General features: G+C 41.6%; 1 protein-coding gene across 1 annotated transcript; it reads right to left on the bottom strand.

Moving 5' to 3' along the window:
• Positions 1–303: 303 nt before the first annotated feature.
• HSPA4L (heat shock protein family A (Hsp70) member 4 like) lies at positions 304–19,931 on the bottom strand. The gene is made up of 19 exons (XM_063415340.1): positions 19,677–19,931; positions 16,279–16,336; positions 15,521–15,661; positions 14,492–14,614; positions 13,044–13,143; positions 12,016–12,149; positions 11,009–11,253; positions 10,854–10,930; positions 9,563–9,714; positions 8,962–9,068; positions 8,412–8,545; positions 7,002–7,204; positions 4,828–4,929; positions 4,201–4,338; positions 3,726–3,851; positions 3,029–3,136; positions 1,950–2,069; positions 1,446–1,607; positions 304–997 (listed from the first exon to the last, which is right to left on the bottom strand). The coding sequence occupies exons 1-19, from the start codon at positions 19,781–19,783 to the stop codon at positions 803–805; spliced, it is 2,532 nt and encodes an 843-aa protein (XP_063271410.1). The 5' UTR covers positions 19,784–19,931; the 3' UTR covers positions 304–802.
• Between the last annotated feature and the right edge of the window lie 36 nt (positions 19,932–19,967).

The raw sequence follows: 19,967 nt of genomic DNA, 5'->3' as shown, positions 1-19,967 counted from the left end.
CCAAACAAGAGAAGTGGAAATAGTTGAATGTGCAATAAGACATTTTCAAGGGAAAGGTAGGCAGCAGGCCTTGAATGTTCTCCCCTCTCATCCTGTTCTCCCTAGCATCACCCATCCTAAGCGCAGTAGGGTATGTACAGCAATGTGCAGGAATTCCAGCACACGGCAGAGCCACGATGCTGGAGCAGTTTGTAAGAAAGACTGGGACTGGTATGGAAACCCAAAAAACGCTTAAGCTCGTATTATTCAGTTCTATGAAAAAGACCATACAATTCTCATGTACATCAACAAGATGGACTGGTATGCCAACTAACCTCTATTTTAATATTTAAATTATAACAGTACAATAACTAGAAAAGGTCAGTGCTTCAAGTGACAGGTTTTGCCACTTCAATTCCAATAGTTTTCCAAAATAAAGATGCGATTAGATCTACACTTGAGCATCAGTAGTGCAATACAGTATCCTTTCCTGAATAAGGAGCTGAGGTTTATCCACAATAAAAGCTTTAAATAAGGTAGATTGTTGCCATTTATATATCAATTCTGTATGTTTGATATAAAATATATTGGGAAAGCTTCAACTGACTTATACAATCTACATTTGGCTAAAGCTCCACATAAGCAGCATCAGTGGAAATGAACATCAGAGGTGTACTTAATATAAAACACTTTCAAAACTACTCAGCAACAAATGACAGAAGTTTGGCTAAGAGTAACTGAACATCTGAGGTGTGTACCAGACAAAAAGAATGGACCCTGTGGTTACTTGCACTATTTTAATGAAGTAAAAGAAATGCAAGGTTTAGTCCACTTCCATTTCTCCGGGGGGTTTGGTGTGCTGAGGGTTGTCCTTGGCTGGTTCGGGTTTTGTTTCAGCAGCGCTCTGTCCGTTCACTGGCCCGTTGTGTTCCCCGTTAGCTTTGGACTGCCCGTCACTGGGAGCTTCTATCTTCGGCTTGGGCTTGGACAGAATGGGATTACAGAAGCTATCCAATTCCTGGTTGTGACACAAGTGAGACAGCAAGGTCATTTGGTGGCACAGCAACTGCACTCAACTAGAATGTCTCTCTCTGCTTTGTTTCTGGTCCGTAATGGCCTGGAATTTCATTGCCAAGGACCAGACTTCTCTATTCTATCAAGGCTAGAAACTTCAAAAAAAGCCTTTCACTACCTGAGGAGCTTCTGATTTGTTAGAAACCTGTATGAAAACCCATTCTGTAGAAACCTGGTGCTGTAACTCAGGGTATTTTAAAAACGCTTGTGCAGAGGTACTACTGTAAATCACGAGCCAGCACTGAAGAGTGGTAGAACTGCTGCTGCCTCAAAATAGATCTTTTAATAGCTTTAAAATCTCTGCAGATGTAATATTCCAGCTCAGATCTAGGCTAAAATCTGGTTCAGGAAAAACTGATTAGAATGCAACAAGTACAATTATATTTTTTTACCTTAGATTTTGCTAGTATTTCTGCCACTTTGACAACTGGATCCTGAGTTAGACTGAGTTTGTTCTGGGCATTCATTTTGCTGTTCAACCAACTCATAGCCTCATTAATGTATTTTTCAACTTTCTCCATCTCAGCAGGATCTAGGTGGTCGTATTTTTCATCCTAAGGAGAGAGGTATTCATATCACTAATTAAAAAATGCTGCTCCCCCAATTAAGTTAATCCTAGAAGTTACAGAAACACCAGTAACAGCTGTAAATTCAGAGATCCGTTTCAAGTGGTACCAGCCACCATAAAAACACATAAATCTTTGATTTATGTTCTCATGAAGAAGCTCTTTCTGCTAGGACTGCAGAACAGGTTTAAAGTTCTCAGGGGCAGAAGTACAACAGCCCTTCTGAAGCAGAGTAAGAGTTAAACTTTATAGGAATTTTTTAACCCCAAAAGACTAAGGTGAAACTCAAAACACCTGTAATCATTGAACTGCTAAATCATTTGGCTTTACCTTATTTTTGTATGCTTCTACTGCTTTCATAAGGAGCTGAATCTTCTTTCCCAGTTCATTTAGAACTTTTGGTCTCTCTTCATGTTCCATGCACCTTTCCTGGATAGGCTGTCCAAATTTCTGGAATAATAAGCACAAAGATCTTTACAAAACATGTATTTCCTTTAGTCTGCTCTAAGAATACAGTGCAGCATGGGAAGGACGGCTGCCTTTAACTCCTTTTCTCACCCGTTCAAAGAACCAAGTCTTTGCATATTGCTTTAGTCCAACAACAATAAAAAAGCAGAAGTTTAAACAGAGGAATAGTGGCTGTCCTTTCTAGGGATGGTATTTTGCTGTTCTCTGCAAAAAGAGCATTTGGAACAATGCATTTGGAACTGAAACCAGTTAGGCTTCAACAGATGCTTAAATTTTCAAGCAGTTAATCTGGAAACTTCTAGTTTTATCCACTGTTTGCTTTTTTCCTTATCATGAATGCTGCTATCCAGTATCTAGACTACTGTTTCCATTAGTTATTCCTCCTCCTGAGGAAATGTGACTGGAGAGTAAACAGCTGCAACCCAAGGGCTAGACACATACTTCAACTTACTACAAAGTTATTCATCAGAACTCACATTTTCCCCATGAGATCCTTAAAATCTGAAGAATTTAGGGGGTGTTTGTCATCAATAATCAAATGATGCAATGGAAGCTACTGTTAAAGCACTCCAGAGCCCTTATTGTAGGATATTAGACCCAAAAATGGGTCTTACTATACATCAATAGGAGATCAATGAGCATGGGAAAAACAGAATATATATTCTGGAACATAATTCTCATTACCCAGGAGTGCAGTCAAACTACTCCAAAGCCTCTTTCAGACTATAAGAAATCTGACAGAAAATTCCCATAGCAATTAAATCTATTGTCATTAGTGACAGTCTGCTTCATTTCAACCATTTTCAAATTAGGAGCACAACTCATATTAAACTGTACTTCTAGTTCTAAATATTATGTTCATGTCAGAACTGAACATACACAACCTGAACAGCCATCCCCAAACATACATGAGTTTTCTAGAAGACAACTTAAAACCTTACCTTTAATTCCTGAAGCTTATCCATGTATACTTGTTTTGGCTGGTCCTCTCCATCTTCATAAAGCCAGTTTTCTGTGTCCTCCAACATCAAGGTCAGCTTGTTTGAATCCTACAAAGCCAGTTATGGACACTCCAAGTCAGAAAGGAACATGGCACTAACCCACCCTATTTAACAAAGGACTGCTTCATCAGCTTCAAATATTCAAAGTGAAGGAAAGCAGTAATTAACAGACTTCAAAGGCGAGATTTTACAGTGATGGGAGGGGCAGGACAGCCCTACTCATGTGATTTGTAAGTGAAGTTTACCAGGGTTATAAAATCAGTCCTGAGGCTATTTAAGGCAGTCCATGCACCTCTGAAGAGTGTTCCACATTATCTGTTCCTTTTTTACTCCTACCCACTCATGCCATTCAGAAGCTCGTGCTGATCTGTCCTACTTTCTTATGCTGACCATAGGGTTTTTACTTTCTGCCTGCATCCCTGATCCTTCTTGCCACTGAGGAGCTTCTCAGGCAGTAAAGAACTCTGCAAGTGAAATGTCAGGTGTAAGGCTTAACTTGAGCTTCCCTGCTGGGAAGTCAAGCCATCTCCTATTCCAAAACTAGTCCAAGAGATCCCTGCAGCCTCCACAAAACACACACTCAATATCTATAAATACAAAGGAACTTTTTCCAACAGCTGAAACATATTAGTCTTACCTCTTCAGTGATAAATTTCTCAAAGACTCCGCACAGCTTGTCTCTGAATTCATACACATATTCTTCAACAGCATTCTTCGCATCATTTCGTTCCTTCTCAAGCTTGTCTTGCATCATCATCTTCCCCTAGGGTGGAGAAAGGCTCACTTAAAACTGAAAGCATTTTTAAGTGTTAAGCTCAGAGACTGCTCTTGAAACCTTGCTAGAGAACTTGGCAGTGGCCTGGTAATTCACAATTACTGAGAAAAACATTCACCTCTGTGTAAGTCATCACTACAAGCACAACCAGAATGGGCAAAGTTAAGTCCAGAGAAATTGAGTCATTTCACCACAAACCCAAACCACACCAAAACCCATTACAATTAAGGGCAACTTCCTAAAGAATTCTAAATTAGCGAAGTCAATGACTGCAAGTATTTTTTATTAGACACTTATATACAGTGACATTGAGTGGTCACCTCCTTATGCTGCTTACCTCATTTTCTATATAGGAATTGATCAGATCTTGTCCCAGCTGCCTATAGAGGCTTGCCTGGATAGGGAGGTCAATACTCTTAACTTTTGTTTTAGCCTTTGGCTGCGAGGGATGATCTTGCTTTTCTCCAGAAGCAGCCTATGAAAAAAGTGACACTACTCAGAAACTTCTAGTAATAGAATTATTACTACATTTATGTTCAAAAAAGAGTGACAAATGAAACTAGTTAAGACAGCTACAAATAAATATTCTTACACAAATTCTTATGTAAATTAAGCACCTCATTATTCGTCTTTATTCAAAATCACTGTCATCTTAGTTTGGAACCAAACAGGTGAAATTTAGTTTCTTTAAAGAACTGTTAAGAAAACCTGTTCAAAACCTTAAAGCACTGCATATTATTCTTCACAATGTTTCCTAATCTCCCTAAATTCCATCTTCATTATAAAACCAGGGTAAACAGCAGAAACCTACTTCAAAGTCTTGAAAATAGAGTGCTGTGGCAGGATTCCTTACTTAACCATTGCAGTATAGCTGTCCTCTAAACACAGTCCCATGTGTTTTCCAACTAGCAAAATCAGTAAGTGTGAGAATACTGGGCAAAAAATATCAATATTGAATGCAAACCTTTGTTTCAGTTCCAGCATTTTCAGTTTCCTCATCTGCTTGGTTCTGTTGTTCAGCTTGACTTTTCTGCACACCTTCTTCTTGATCAACCTGCATTTTATCCTGCAGAGAGTTACATAACTGAATGCAAAGGTTTGCTGCAAGATTTAGGAATTATATCAATTACACTAGATCACAGACAACATATGAACTTCAGAATCAGTCTTCAAAATGTATGCTTCACCATGTTTAAACAAGCATTTTGGTGTAGTATTTGTATTTATATCTTTCAAATTAAATGAAAACTCTACTCTGCTACTTGATGTTGCTGTCTGTCCCCATTACATAATTACACTAAGCCTTGTGAATACTCACTTTAAATTACAAACAAATACATATAAAATGAAACCCAAGAACATTCTAGCAACACACCACCAACACAGGAAACAACAATGGATTCTCTATGGAACAGCCAGAACTTTGACCTCCTATCATTTTTGACCTAAACGTAAATGTTTGCAACCCAAAGCAGAAGTAATTTAATCACTGCAATTGTTACCTGCATCTGCCTCACAGGACAGTGAAATGTAAAAAAATTAGTTTCTGTAGTAGTGGCCTCTTGGGAGTACATGAACAACTATCTTCCCTCCTTGACACCCAAAATAAAGAGAGCTTCACTTATATTTTTCAGTAAGATTTTCACTTATCCCTTATTCTAAATTTAACAATCTGAAAGAATGTTAAATTACTAATGCAGATCACTTGGGGTAAGTAATACAGCTCCATGTCATCACTGAAAAACACTTTTAATGACATAGTAATGGGTAAGCCTTAAGTTTTCAGGATGATTTTAATACTCAAAGATCCAGAGCATTAATAATTAACAAGCTGTAGCTAAGGTCTGAAAGGTCCAACGTTGCCTCCTTTACACGGAATTAAAATTTCTGGATCCACAAACTACATGTGCATGTAGAATAATTTATCAGTAATTCTGCAAAGTAATAAAAACAATTGTTTCAGGATTTCAAACTCTAGCACAGGTGCCTATGTTGCACTTTAAAGTGGAAAACAAGAAGGTTACTTTGACCAAATTTAAAGTTTTGTCACTTCAGAGTAGGAAAAAAGGCAATATCTAAATCCTCATTTGCTGTTCTTACTGTTCACACAGAAAAGCCAACAACTGGAAGGAACTGCTCTGCCTACAGGAAATAGCTAAAGAGGGGAAAGTAGGACACACAGACACCACAAACCTCCTCCTCAGAGCCGAGGGGATCATCCTCAACACTGAAAGGCAATTGCTGACAAGCACCAGTGTAAAACAGAAGATGTGTTAGATGGATGGAGTGCTACAAATGGAAAGCCTGAGCATAGACGCAGATGCTCTCATACTGAACTCAGCACACTCCCAGTGAGCTCCACACGCCTCTTACACTGAATGCCAGCTCTGGCACTTCCAACCTTTGCACACTTGATCACGAACATCACATATGGAGCACCTGCCCACAAGGAACTGCACCATGCTCAGCATTTCATATATGCCCACATTCCTGGAAAGCAGCATTTAAGAAGTTGCTTACACCAATTATGCAATGCAGTTGTGTAACCATTTGCTCTGATTCCTGTGGAATATCCAACTAAAGTGGGAGAAGCTAAGGCCAAATCTCAGGAGAAAGGCTGCCAGGGCCAGCGCTGGTGTTGCTATTTCCAGCTCCAAAGTGCTCCTTGGCACCCAGTCCTCAACTCCACACTGCAAACGGGCACAGCTGCACCTCCCAGGGAGCTACTTTCAGGAGGCAGTGCAGTTTTCCTTTCATAAGGAAAGACCAGGTAGTTTTTACTCATTGAAAATACAGTTTGTGAGGAAAAACATTTAGAATTTATTTGTCAACAGATCTCATTAGATCTGTTCACTGCCTTTTGCTAGCAATGCTAGATAATGCTAATAGTAGAGAGATGATGAAGAACAATGAAAAAACTACTTCATTTTTTTAGAATCTATTTTTCCATTCTTCATTCTTAGCGCCACACTTCACCAGCACTTAAGCAATAAACATGAAGAAATGTGCTACACAACCAAAGGAGTAATTTGAGGGTGGAGACGCAGTAACTGTGAGAAGTGGAACACAGAGATTTACCCTGCAATTATTGTCTCTGTTGTCAGAATGACAGTGTAGATGTTCACAAGCTTTACATACCAGCTCCTCATCTCTGCCTTGGCTCTTACTTGCTGACTCTGTGTCCATGGGGGTGTCGCTGTGGTCGCCCTCGAGGCTCTGCCTCTCGATGATGGACGCGCTGGCCACGCTGAACAGCCCGTGGATGTTGACGCGCACTTTCACCTTCACCTTGGAGTTGTCGCCGTCGTGCTGGGGACCAACGTTCTGAATAGTGAAACGCCCTTGGAAACAACAGAGGTGGTTTTATTTGTTGTCCCAAAACACAGAGAAAAAGGAAAAAAAACCCAAACATGTTCCTTTAACGGTGTTAATTTAAACAGCAACGTCACGTAACTGAAACGATTTGGAAACTTTCTACTTAGTTGACAATCCTACAGTTTAAGCTGTAGGCAGATCAACTAAAAGCTGATTCCCCAACTATTATCAGCTCAGTGACAATTAGTAAGATGTTTTTGCTTTATCTGTATTTCATATAAAAACAAGACAGTACTTTACTAGGTGTTCTACTTCTCTGTTGCCTTCTGTAACCAGCACACTACAGAAACTACTCTGATTCATCTCAAATGGTTTCTTTTGTCCACGTAACTCAAACTTCACACTGAAAAATAAAATGTTAACAGAGATAAAAGATTCTGTTTGAATTTGGTAACATGGCTGCACTACACTTTTTGGAGAATAAACAGTGCTTAGCAAAGTTTCTGAAAGTAGTAGGGTTGATGCTTTATTTTGCAACTTGCTGAAACTTTAAGTGTAGATGAAGTGCCTATGTGAAGGAGAATGTTTTGTCCTTAAGACCATGGATTTCTTGCAGACAGCCAAACAACAGCAACAAGTTAGTACCTGATTCATAAATCAGTGAATAAAATAATGAATCAGACCCCAAGGAGTGTACTAACTGCAAGTAAGGTAGCATTAGCTAACAAGAAACCTATTTATGTAATCTAATTCTTTAGACTCTACTACAGATGCTTTAATTGAGGAAACACCTGTATTTTATGTTCTCAGATTAACAGAAAGAGACATGACAGATAGCATGAGACAAGTTATCTGTCCAGACAGGCAACAGCTCCTTTGATCCAATTTCTTTGAAAAATCCAGGCTGGCAGGCACGTAGGATCCTTATCAATTTTAGAGAGACTGGAAGAACCAGACAATAGAGCACTAAACTCTTTGTGCCTATTTTTTGAAGCATTCAGAAACTGTAGAGACAGATGGAAGGAAGAATGCAGCATTTTTTTCAGGCACTTCAAAGAGAGATGTCAGTATGGTTTGATTTAAATCAAGAAGCTTGTGCTGAGCCTTTCTAAAGGACCTAAGTCTTTCTGTAAGGTAGAAAATATGGAAGTAACATATCTTACAAGAAAGGAGAACCACTTTTTCCTGTATCAACAGGATATAGGGATGGGGGTTTTATTCCCATGTCCTTACCTATTCTGGAATCAGGATAAGGCACTTCATGTGGATGGGTGTAATAAGCTTCCAAGTCAAAAGGCTCTTTCTTGTGGAAAGTAATTACTTTTGAGAATGGAGCAGCATGGTTCTTACTGAAGACTTCACACTCCCTAAAGCAATAAACATTAGACAATATTAAATCTCTGAGCATGTCTTCATGGATAATCAAAGTCAAGGTATGTTAACAATCAGCAACCTTGGTAACCAAGCAACAGAGGGGTTCAGTTTAAGTCAGTTTTTAACAAGAGTTGGAGGTTGAAGCCCTCTAGGTCTCAAAGCTGGACTCTGCATTTTAAATCACACTTATTAAAAATTAGGCAACTTCAACCCAACATTTTAATTAATTGTATTTCCAACTGTTAAGCAGTAACTAGAACCCAAAAGGTAAAATGCTAAAAAAGAAAACTGAAATTTCAACTGTTCAAGTGCACAACAGCTTCAAAACCTGAGGCCTGTTTTTTCCCACAACTTAACATGTTTCTTTCTATCCAAACACACACAGTTTTGTAGGCACTGTACAACTTACCCTGTTCCCTCTTCATAAGATGATTTCCATCTCAATGTTATAGAGTAAGGAACAACATCTGTGATGGAAAACTCACGCACTTTAAAAGCTGGAGAAAGAATTGCACACTAGGAAAAAAAAAGACCAAAAATTTATTATATCCATGTAGTCAAATTAATAGCACATACAAGAATTAATACATATTATATAGGCCATATGGAGGTCATGCTTATCACAGGCATTTTTCTATTTCACAAAAATTTCCCAGAGTTAATTGAACTGAAAAACTTAACTAAAGTAATAGATGTTATTTCCTCAGTCATTTTCAGTAAAGATACTCAGCAAAGGTTTCAAGCTATGACACAGAAGTGGAACAGCAGAATTTGGGTCCTCAAATTTAACAGGTCCATTTAACAAGCCCATCCTTCTAACATGACACAGCAGCAAATTAATGAATGTAACAGAATCATCTGTGACATGGTCACTGTCACCAGTTAGTGAAAGAACAAGTAAGACTCTGCATCTTGTTTCAGCTGCAGTACCTCTGGCTTGTGGTTAGCTGTATTTCATTAGTACGTTATGTTAAAGAAGCAATACTAAAGTTTTATTTCAGGAACTATACCTGCAAGGCACAGCCTCTTGCAACAGCTTCATCAGCATTTAGTGTGGTGCTTATCTCTTTACAGAAAAAGTTAGAGATCTGTTCCTTCACTGCTGGAATTCTAGTAGCCCCACCTACTATTTCTATACTGTAGATATCTTCACGCTGAAGTTCTAGAAAAGAAAGTGCATGCCCTTAAGTTATCATCAAGATATCAGAAAGTTATCTTTGGAAAAAAAAAGAAGGGGAAAAAAGTAAGTTCTCTTATTATCTAGACACTGTGACAAGCACTGAATATATTCATGGCTGACAAGATCTTTAAAACTCTTTGTCCCTCCTGTAGCCTACAAAGTTTTCTAGCTGCATAAACCTGGGAAATGCAGAAGCCAAGCACCAATGAGAACAGCTGTTCTTTAAAGTGTGTTGTCCTTGTACATCCCCCTTCTGCTGTGCATGAACTCAGAAGGGTGAAGTGGGGTCTTCTGCACTACTGGACAATACCTCACCTCTCCCAGACAAAACCAACAAAAGGAAACCAAAAATGATCTCATTTTATGTCTGGCTTAATTGTGCTTGCCGAAAGAGAAAAGAAGACCTTATAAGCCAATATAGCTAATAAATAGCATATTGTGCTTGAAGGTTAACTTTTTAGTTTTGGAATCAGGGTATGTGTATGAAGTCATCTCAGACAACTGTCAGTCCTTGAACAGCTCTGCTCAGCAATTACACAGGTTTTTAATTCCTGTATTTGCTATCGAGCCAAGTCACACGATCAGCAGAATTCTTCCCCTACTTTTAGTTGTAGGTGCTAGAACTGAGGGTAAAACCTTTCCTGTTAAAGTCTAATTATCTCCTTTACTCTACACTAGGCAAAAAAAAAATTACTTTGTTATAGGCACATGCTTTAGGTAATTCATTTTAAGAATATACTGCCAAATTACCAGGTCAGTGAGGGCACGTAAGTATCACATGGAACAGGCTGGCCAGGAGGTTGCAGTAAAGAATAATATCTTTTCCCATCGTCATTTTGGTTTGGTTGTTTGGTGTTTTTTTAATAAATTCAGAGTGCCAACCTTTTCCATGACACAGGGTGAATAAGGGCCAATAACCAAGGTTGCAGAGTAGCATGTGCACTAAATGAGGCGGGAATGGGATCATGCATTCATGGCAAGCATATGAATGAACTTACATTTAACTTTTCAGTATTTAGCTTTGCAATTCTAATAAATACAAAAATACATTGAAAAGATAATCATTAAAGAGATCAGGAATGACTGGATTACTAGCAGCACCTCAAGTAACTTCTACTTACTGGCTTGATCCATGGCTGCTCTCAGAGGAGGCTCCACTCTGGCCAGAAGCGCAGCACACAACTGCTCGAACTGAGCTCTGCAAGGCAGGGAGTGCTTGGTGTTACCAGGCTGCCCAGAGACCACAGCCCCTGCCCCTGAGGGAACCATCCAGTACCTGTTCATCTTACTGGAGACATCCAGGTCATTCATGAAGCACTCGATGTTGAGGGGAAGGTCGGAGGCATTCGCGCTCATCAGCTTCTTGAGCTTTTCACATTCCTGATACAATCGCAGCAGCGCTCGGGGATTCTCTTTTACATTCAGTTTGTATTTGGTCCGAAATTCTTCGGAGAAGTAATCTACCAAAGCCTCATCAAAATTCCTACCACCTACAAAAGGGTCAAAGGTAGTGGCCAAGACCTGGCAGAAGTCAAAGAATAAGATCAGAAGTTATTAGACAAGGCTTGTTCTGTGTCATTTACTCAGTGCAGCAGATGTGCCATCATCGCCTTCCTCACGGCTTCAGATGATTTTGGCTAACAGAGACAGGCCCACAAAAGCATTCAGCCATTAGCAGGTCACAGACAAAGAAAGTCTCCAAACCAGGAAGCAAAGACTGTTCAGCTTTACTACACATCCCACTGGATTTATAGAATTACAGAACATTCTGAGTTGGAAGGGACCCACAAGGATCATTGAGTCCTAATCTTAAGTGAATGGCCCATACAGGGACTGGACACACAACCTTGGTGATTTCCTCACAAGGCTCTAACCAAGTGAGCTATTTAGACTTTGAACTGTCATGAATGGCACCAAAAAAACCTCCAACATCTTGGAGCAACTCAAGACAGTTCAAGAATCTCCTGTGAGTGAATCAGCTGCACAACTGCTACGCTTAGGAGGCTCCCTGAATATGCAAATATTTCAGGGATATGACACAAAAACTGTGCAGTGTCCTTAATTACCAAGCACTTTCCAAAACACACTCTAGGATGCTTCACTTCTGCATTTTAAAAAAACTGACTTGATGAAATAGCCAAAATCTAACAGAAAGGTTTTGTACTCCACATTTTAAAAGTATTTTCTATAGGCGTTTATTTTTTTAAAAAAATCATCTTTCCACAGAGCAGTATTTTGAGTTTTAAATACTTCAGGCTTTTAATTTATGACTTAAAAGATTACCTTCAGTTTTCCCTTGTTAAAAGCACAGATGGAAACCTGATATGCAGAATGCCCCATATCAACAAAGACCACATTTCTTGGCTTCTCTTCCAAGGCTGGCAGATCTTGCTTGTATATTCCATAGGCCAATGCAACTGCAAAACACCAACCCAGGGAAGGTAAGGGGAAGCTACACACAGCTGCAGACCATGCATTAAGAGCACCACCAAGAGACAGATACTGTCCACGTTTAACCTTTATAAACACCTTCATAACTCCTATTAAGAAGTCAGAAACATGTTGAAAACACATTTTTCATTGACGAGAAAGAGACATCAAGTGAAGGTTTAGCACTAATAAAGACTCACCCTGTCTTTCAATTCTGCTTGTAGCCAAAGTTAACACAGCAATTTGTGAAACTGCACAGATGAAGACTCATGCCAACATTTCTCCCTTGAAATGCCTTACTTTCAGATTTTTTTTACTTTAGCTTTGAAAAATTTAAGCATGCCCAAGAAATAAAGAAAATGGAATAATGGAATAAATAAAGTCTTTTGGAAGACTAGTTTACATGAATCTAAGCTTTCACTACCAGCACTCATTTGGAAAGCTTTTTGAGACTTTGTAAAAGTGAAGAGAATCAAGAAAAATAAAAACTAGTGATTTAAGCAGCTCCAACTTTAGTCCCCACAAAGTGTTAGGTATTTCTATGCTCTACCCTAGAATTCACCAAAACCAGAAGAGGGGAGTAAATGTGAACAGTTGTGCCATTGCTACAGCTGACAGGGTTGCCACAACTTTAAGCACAGATGCCAGGTTTATTTCCAAAGCTATTCCCAAGTGTGACGGTGCTCAGGTCAGCAAACCCCAGGTGCCTCCCAAGTGCTGCACTCCATCCCCCTGCTGTTCCCAGCTCCCAGACTGGCTTGGGCAGTACCAGCCTGGACAGCTCTCTGCAGGCTCCCAGTTGTGTAACAGCAGGGTGTCACCACCCTCACCTTCAACAGCCTCAACGGCCTCCAAGGACAAAAAAACACCCGGTCCTTTACCTGCTGTAGTTTCATTCATCAGCTTCAGACAATTTAATCCTGCAATCTGTGCAGCTGCCATTACAGACCTTCTTTCAGCATCAGTGAAGAAACTAGGGACCTGTTTCCAAAAATAATGACATTGGATATTGTGGGTTATGGATTTTTTAATTTAGAGTAGTCAGACTTGCCCATCAAGCTATCCTATGAATGTCATTACCACAAGGAACTGTTATAAGCTAACCTCAAATTAATAAGGCTGAATAAAACAGCTAGCTAATTCATTTTAGTGCATATTTTAATTAAAAGTTCAAAATATGACAAAAATGAAGTGGCATCCAGGATTATTTTAAATAAAGCAGATTTTAACACACACACACAAAAAAATGTTGAAAATGCTTTCTCAGATTGTTTTAATGAGTCCTTCATGTTAAAATCATCACCAGTTTCTAGAAACATGTGCAGGACAAAGTCAACCCAACAAACATTCACACACAGCCCCACAATAAGTCAATGGCAGAAGCACTGCAGTGATTGGAATCAAACTTGAACCTGTATCCATTTTCAGACATCACTGTCACCACAGTGCCAGCTTACAGAGTGCTACAGGGTTCAGTGCCACCAGAAATAGCCACAGCATGACCAGAGCCCAGTTAGGATCTGGCTGCAATCAGCTGGCACCTCTTCAGCAGACACAGAGCTCCATTTTGTTGTGTTTTGTTGGCTGCCACTGTGGGGAATTGCCAAGGATCCCTGGGTGTGTGGGAGGTATTCTCCCAGTGTCTGTGTACGCCGTCAAGAAGCACGAAAAAAGATCAAAGCACATTTCTACCAGCTGAAGTACACAGCTTCCCAGCTCCCATGTCTCTGCCTGGCACAGAAGGGGTAACTGCAACCCTTCATGCCCAAACTTCCCACCAGGGCCAGGAAACAAAGACCATGTGAAAAACAGGCAAAAGACTTCGTATCCAACAAAATAAAAAGACTTTTTCAAACAAAGCCAAGTAGTTTGGGTGTGTCAAACTACCAGCAGACCCTCAGAGCTCTAAGTGCAGGTGACTCTCAACTGCACTACAACAGTCCTCACCCCACGGAACAAGAAAGAAATTTAACATGAATTTAGAAAGTTCTTTGGAAGCAAGGAAGATGTGCTTACACCTAGGACAGCTCCCATCTCTATCAAGCACTACAGTAATCAGAAATACTGTCTGTAGCCCTTGGAGACAGACAGACTGGATCAGTTTAAGCGCTGTATCCTTTCTGAAAATACACTCTTGAGTTAACAACTTTTTCATCTCCTCACACATGCTTCAAGAAGTATTCTCATTTGGAAAAGCTGTAACGAAGGCCCATTTTTGGGGATATGATTTCTATCCACTACTTGCACCTCTCACCACTGCACCATGGTATAAATGGCCCTAGCCTGCATAAAGCTGCCTCTGGATTGCAATAAATACACCACAACTTACTGAAATCACACAGTCGGCCACTGGCTTCTTCAAAGCACTTTCTGAAGTCTCCTTCAGTTTGGCCAGCAGCATTCCTGTGATCTGCTCCACTGCAAACAGTCTCTCTTCATCCAGGTACCTCACCTGAAACAGAGAATTGGGATCCTGTGATCAGTCATCTCAGCTTTGCTCTCAGGATGTGCAGCTTGGACATTACTGGTGGTGTTGAGCACTGAGACCCATTGAACACCAGGCTCTCCACACAAGTAACTCTCTGTCAACTGATCTGTGCTGCCTACAACAAATCTTCAACATTTCCGTTTTGTGGGGTTTTTTTGTGGGAAGCTTAACACCTCAGCTATCTCAAGGGACTGTTCACAATGATACAGTATTTCTGCTGCTTGTGTATTTTGAATTTAAAAAACAACAGCAAAAAAAGAGCATAATACACGTAGGATCACAGTGTCCTATAACACATGCTAAAAATACAAGTTTTGGAGCAAGCCCAAGGAACATTTGCTTCCTGCAACAGTCACTCAAGCACAGGAGGAAGGGAAGGTGTAAACCAGGCAATTCCAGCAGTCCTGCCCTGCTCAGGAAATGCAGTTGAATTCTCAGCCCTCATGGGAGGTGCTGTGTCCTGAATTCCTAACAAGCTACCATCTCTCCAGCAAGCCCAAGCACTCCTGCCATTTAGTTTGGAAGCAAATTAAAAGTAACTTGTTCAAACTTCGTGTTCAGACCATTATGTTGTTTTCCTGACACTTGGTCTCTGCATGTCTGATGGGAACTAATAATCTCACACTGTAATTATACAGATTTGAAGGTAAATCTAGTAAGGTCAAGTGAAAAGCTAATGTGACTATGGAAAACTGGTATGACTGATGAGAAACCTCAATGGACACCTTGGAGAAAGCCCAGATTATTTAGAGACACAGGAATGTAAGTAGTTTTCTTAAGGGAAATGTGACCACACAGGAAGTTACATGACAAGGGCCCAAAGTGGTCACCTCTACCACCAGAGAGACTCCACCCAAAGCTCCCACTCACCTTTACTCCTACAGAGCCATTTGGCATCTTCTGAAGCTCATAGGGAAGTTTGGCCCTCTCCGCTTGTATGTAAGGATCTTCAAATGCTCTTCCATGCAGCTTTTTGAAGCCATGTACTGCGTTTTTTACGTTTGTGACGATCTGTGGCAAAGATATTTTCATTACCCATGACATTCTGATACAGAGGACTGCAGAAAGGCATTTGTTATGTTGGGCTTAATGCACCCACTGAACTGTTCAAGCCCCACAGATTCACTGAAAAGCCAATTGTGAGGAGAGAGGAAAAATCATCTACTTTTTAATCTAGGGCCTCTATTAGAAAAATTCATATGTACTTCTCTCTGTAATATCCATTAACTTGCTGCCATCAATTTTCACTATACTTTTTATTTTAGAGGAGCTTTCTGATATAGCATGAAATATTTAAGATCCTATATTGTTGCAGCTGCTGCCTGCAGGAACTAATGAAGTTATTACCTACATTACCCTTAAATGAACCTTCAACAAATTAACACATTTCCCTTCCTTTAAAGTTCTCCTCTAATTCAGATCCCATCTGGATGTAAAGCCTTCCCACACCTACTCTCTCATCTGTGTTTTAACCCAGTTGTTTTCAGGACAGGCTTTAACCACAGAAAGGACCAAAACAAATCCCAGTGAACACAATATTGAAGCTATCAAAAGAAACTACTCCAGGACAATATTTCTCCAAGATGAACTTATTTACTGCTAGCCAAAAAAGTTTTTGATCCATTTACCTGGCTCTTTGCTGCATTCCCAATGGCTCGGGTCTTGGATCCTAAAGATACACATGCTCTAAATAAAAAAAAAAAAAAAATTAAAATCAGTTTTAAAAGAAAACATCATAAAGTAGTTCCATGGTACTTTAGAACACCCACAAAAACTCAAGCAAAATTCAACAGAACACGGATGTGTTAAATAACAGCATTACTGCATGGAGCACCAGAACCTGAAGTGGAATTCTAGTTATTTGGTTCTTTGTAAATTAGTTTAGAAACAGCAAGCAACTGCAACTGTAGTCATTCTAATTGCATTTATGGAATTCTGTAAAAGCTTAAATGTTCTACAGATCTTATAATGAAGGAAAGGCACTGATAATTACTTCTAGGTCACAGGTTAAAACCTAAGAAGCCGGTGAGATTTAATTCAAAACCCTGAATTTTCCCGGTCTGGTACTCTTGACTCAACAACCCTTGAGTCTGACAGGGCCACATTCACACTACGAGCCCTTAGCAACAATCCTAAGACAACAATTAAAAAAGCCACAAACCGCGGGAGCTGAACGAGCTGTTAAGCGCTCCCACAACTGAGGACTACCAGGTACAGCAGCAGAGAGACCTGGGGACAGCTCCCAGGGCTCGGGAAGCTCTGCTGTAATCCACAGCTCCCTGCGGCTTCTTGGCTACCACTCAAAACCCCCTGCATCGGCAAAGGCTGCCTCAAGCCACCATCTGGCCCCTCGGCTCTGCCTTTGGAAATGTTCTTTTCTATTCTGGAAGTTACTGACACCGCACCTGCACACCGCAGACCTGAAATACAACTCCTCCCCAAAAGGCGACCGATCTGGCTACGAGCATTGAGGAGTAACACAGAAACGCAGATTTCACACAGCTCAAACGTCATCGTTTAATGAATGTATAAAGATCACTCGAGCACACTGCTTCCTGCTCCCTCTCCATCACTGGGGCACTGCAATTCGATAGTATTTTCTAGAAACCTCTTCTCTGCAACATCCAAAACCTTCTCCAGATTTAACTGCTGCAAACACACGAGGCATTATCCTACATTTTCAAATACATAGTTCAGCTTTCACAAACAACTCTCACAATTTTTAACGTCACAACACTACAGTTCCAAATTATGCCTTTTGATAATTAGAGGAAATCAGATAAATGTGCAATTTCCACAGCAAGCAAATTATTTACAAGCTAATGCTATTGCACCACCTTTTCAGTGCAGGAATCTGCCTCTGCTCACATCACCCCATGCAGAGCACGGAGAGCAGCTCAGAGCCACTCCAGCTCCTGCCAGGGGTCACTTCAATTACTCACTTCCACACAGGGGGATGGATGGTTTCTCCCTCCTGCTGCTGGGAAGCAGAGATATCAACAAAAGAAGTGCCCTCCTTGGCTTCCAAAAATTCAGTCGTTTTCAAGATTCCTTGTTACATCATCTTTAATTACAGTATGTGATCACCTTAATCACACCTACTGTGAAGTAAGTTATGAGTTATCAACAACTGTCTTGTTTTTCTACAAAACCACGGCGGTGAGGCAGAGCACCTGCAAGGGCCGTCTGCCAGGAGTTCAACGTGCCAGCAGCACTGGAAATGTGTTCAACAGAGCTGCTGAAGTCCCCAGCTCAGGAAAAGTCAAGTATCAGTTCACTTTCAAAGAGATACAGGGCCAAAGGCCAGGAAATATCCAAGTTCTACTGAAATGCATGGCTTGTTGGCAGAATCTTTTTCCCTTCTTTGTAAAGTGTTTGTGCCAAAGCTTCCAGGATGACACATGGCTGTACTAACACTGACAATCCCAAGCACTGGATTACAAAATGTGATTAACTAACAGCTAACTCAAGTACCTGCATGATGTGAGCACCTCATAGGGACATTCAAGTAAGTTCATTTACTGTGTTGCTGTGTGCAGTAAGGAAAGTTCTGATGATTGAAGAATTAGATCTGTCTACATCACTCAAATCCCACTTGAAGTAAAGATTTAGCTACCATGATGACCTTACATAACAATAACAAACCTGTTACATTTCCATTTACCTTTGTTTGATTTCTCTCAAGACAATAACATCAAAAAAGATGTTCCTCAAGGTCTCCTGTCTTACTACATTTTGAGACAGAAAAGGTCACTGAAAATGTCACTTAAGGTGTGATAGGTACTGTCTTTAAGTGTATGTGCACTCCAGATGCTGTAACTGCTAACTTGAACCTCATTCACAATCACTCTGCAAGTCCCTTGAAAGTTCAGTTAATCACACATAGTTTGAAAAATATCAAATGCAGGTAAGCCTACCTGCAAAGAACGCACTCCAAAAATAGCTAAAAATTGAAAGTGCTCTTCATCACAAGGGGGAAGGAAACTGCAGCTGCCTGAGGATTCTCTGGGCAACAATTTCATGGGATACTTTGCATTTGAAAGGCCAGAGAATTTCAGTTCTCACTGCTTATCTAGTGCACAAGGATAATTACTTCCTGAGAGTTAATATAGGAAGCATACTCTTCTAAATAGTAAAAAGAATTTTCCAGAGTATTTCCATTAAAACAGACGGCATGCTTTTCGGCAATCAACTTCTTGGTACTTTTAAAACTCAACTTTTTAGAAAGCAAACCTACATTTCTCCGAGACCAGGGCAGTAGTGCTGAAGTTACTACAGTCTCGCACAGCAGAAACAGCTTTCTCTGTTGACTACAAGTCCCTTTGTAAAACGACAAGCACAATCCAACCCCCGATTTTTATGAGTATTACACGAATTCCTGAATCCTCCTTCAAAATTATGCACAGATGGAGCTCTAAAAATCCTAGACGTATCCCATAGAAACAGAGGAGCAAAATCTCCACCTACTCTTGCGTCTCCCATCATCACGGACGTTGCCCAGTGCCCCCCCCGCCCCTTCCTCGCCAGACCTCGGTATTCCAGGGCCAGCAGATGCGGTGCAAGTAGGAGCAGGTTTAAAGAAAAACAACTCATCGCGCCGCTTCCCTGCTGAATGAACCTCCTCCTCCTCCTCCTCGCCAGTCTCGCCACCACTCATGTAATTGTTAATGGGAACGCTCCCAGCCCTGGCAGCCGTTCCGGAGTTGGGGAAACACACGCGCTCACGGGGCTCTGTGCCCACCCGAGAGCAGCGCGGTGCGAGGACAGGAGCGCCCCGAGCCCCGCGGCTCCTCCGGCAGCACAGCGCGGGCTTTCAAGGACACGCCGGCACCGCCACGAGCCGGGGCGCACACCCGGCCACACGAGCGCTTCCCAGCACACGCACTGCCGCCAAGGGGCACTCGGCCGGCTCCCGGCTCGCCGGCACAGCCGCGGGGCCGGGCCGTGAGGGGGATCCCGCGGGGGGACGCGCGGGGCAGCCCCCGGCGGGCGGGGCGGCGGCGGGGCCCGGCGCGCCGGTACTCACGGCGTGCAGCGGTCGCTGTACTCGTTGGCGATGGTCTCGATGCCGCCGCTCCGCGCCACGCCGATGTAGCAGTTGAGGAAGCCGAGGTCGATGCCCACCACGGACATGGCTGCGCCCGGTGCTCCCCGCGCCGCTGGCTCTGGAGCTGGGACCGGCCGCGGCTCCGCGCCCGCCGCTCCCCCACTGCGGAGCGCCGGCACCAACCGGCAGCGGCGCCGCCGTGCGCAGGCGCTGCCGGCGGGGAGCCCGCCCGGCCCCGGCGCCGCCTCGGCTCTTTCCGGCAGCGCTCGG

Source organism: Prinia subflava, chromosome 18, assembly GCF_021018805.1.
Source record: "Prinia subflava isolate CZ2003 ecotype Zambia chromosome 18, Cam_Psub_1.2, whole genome shotgun sequence".
Lineage (NCBI taxonomy): Eukaryota > Metazoa > Chordata > Aves > Passeriformes > Cisticolidae > Prinia > Prinia subflava.
The sequence above is the reverse complement of the archived record's forward strand: the minus strand, read 5'-3'. Positions and strand labels throughout refer to the sequence as shown.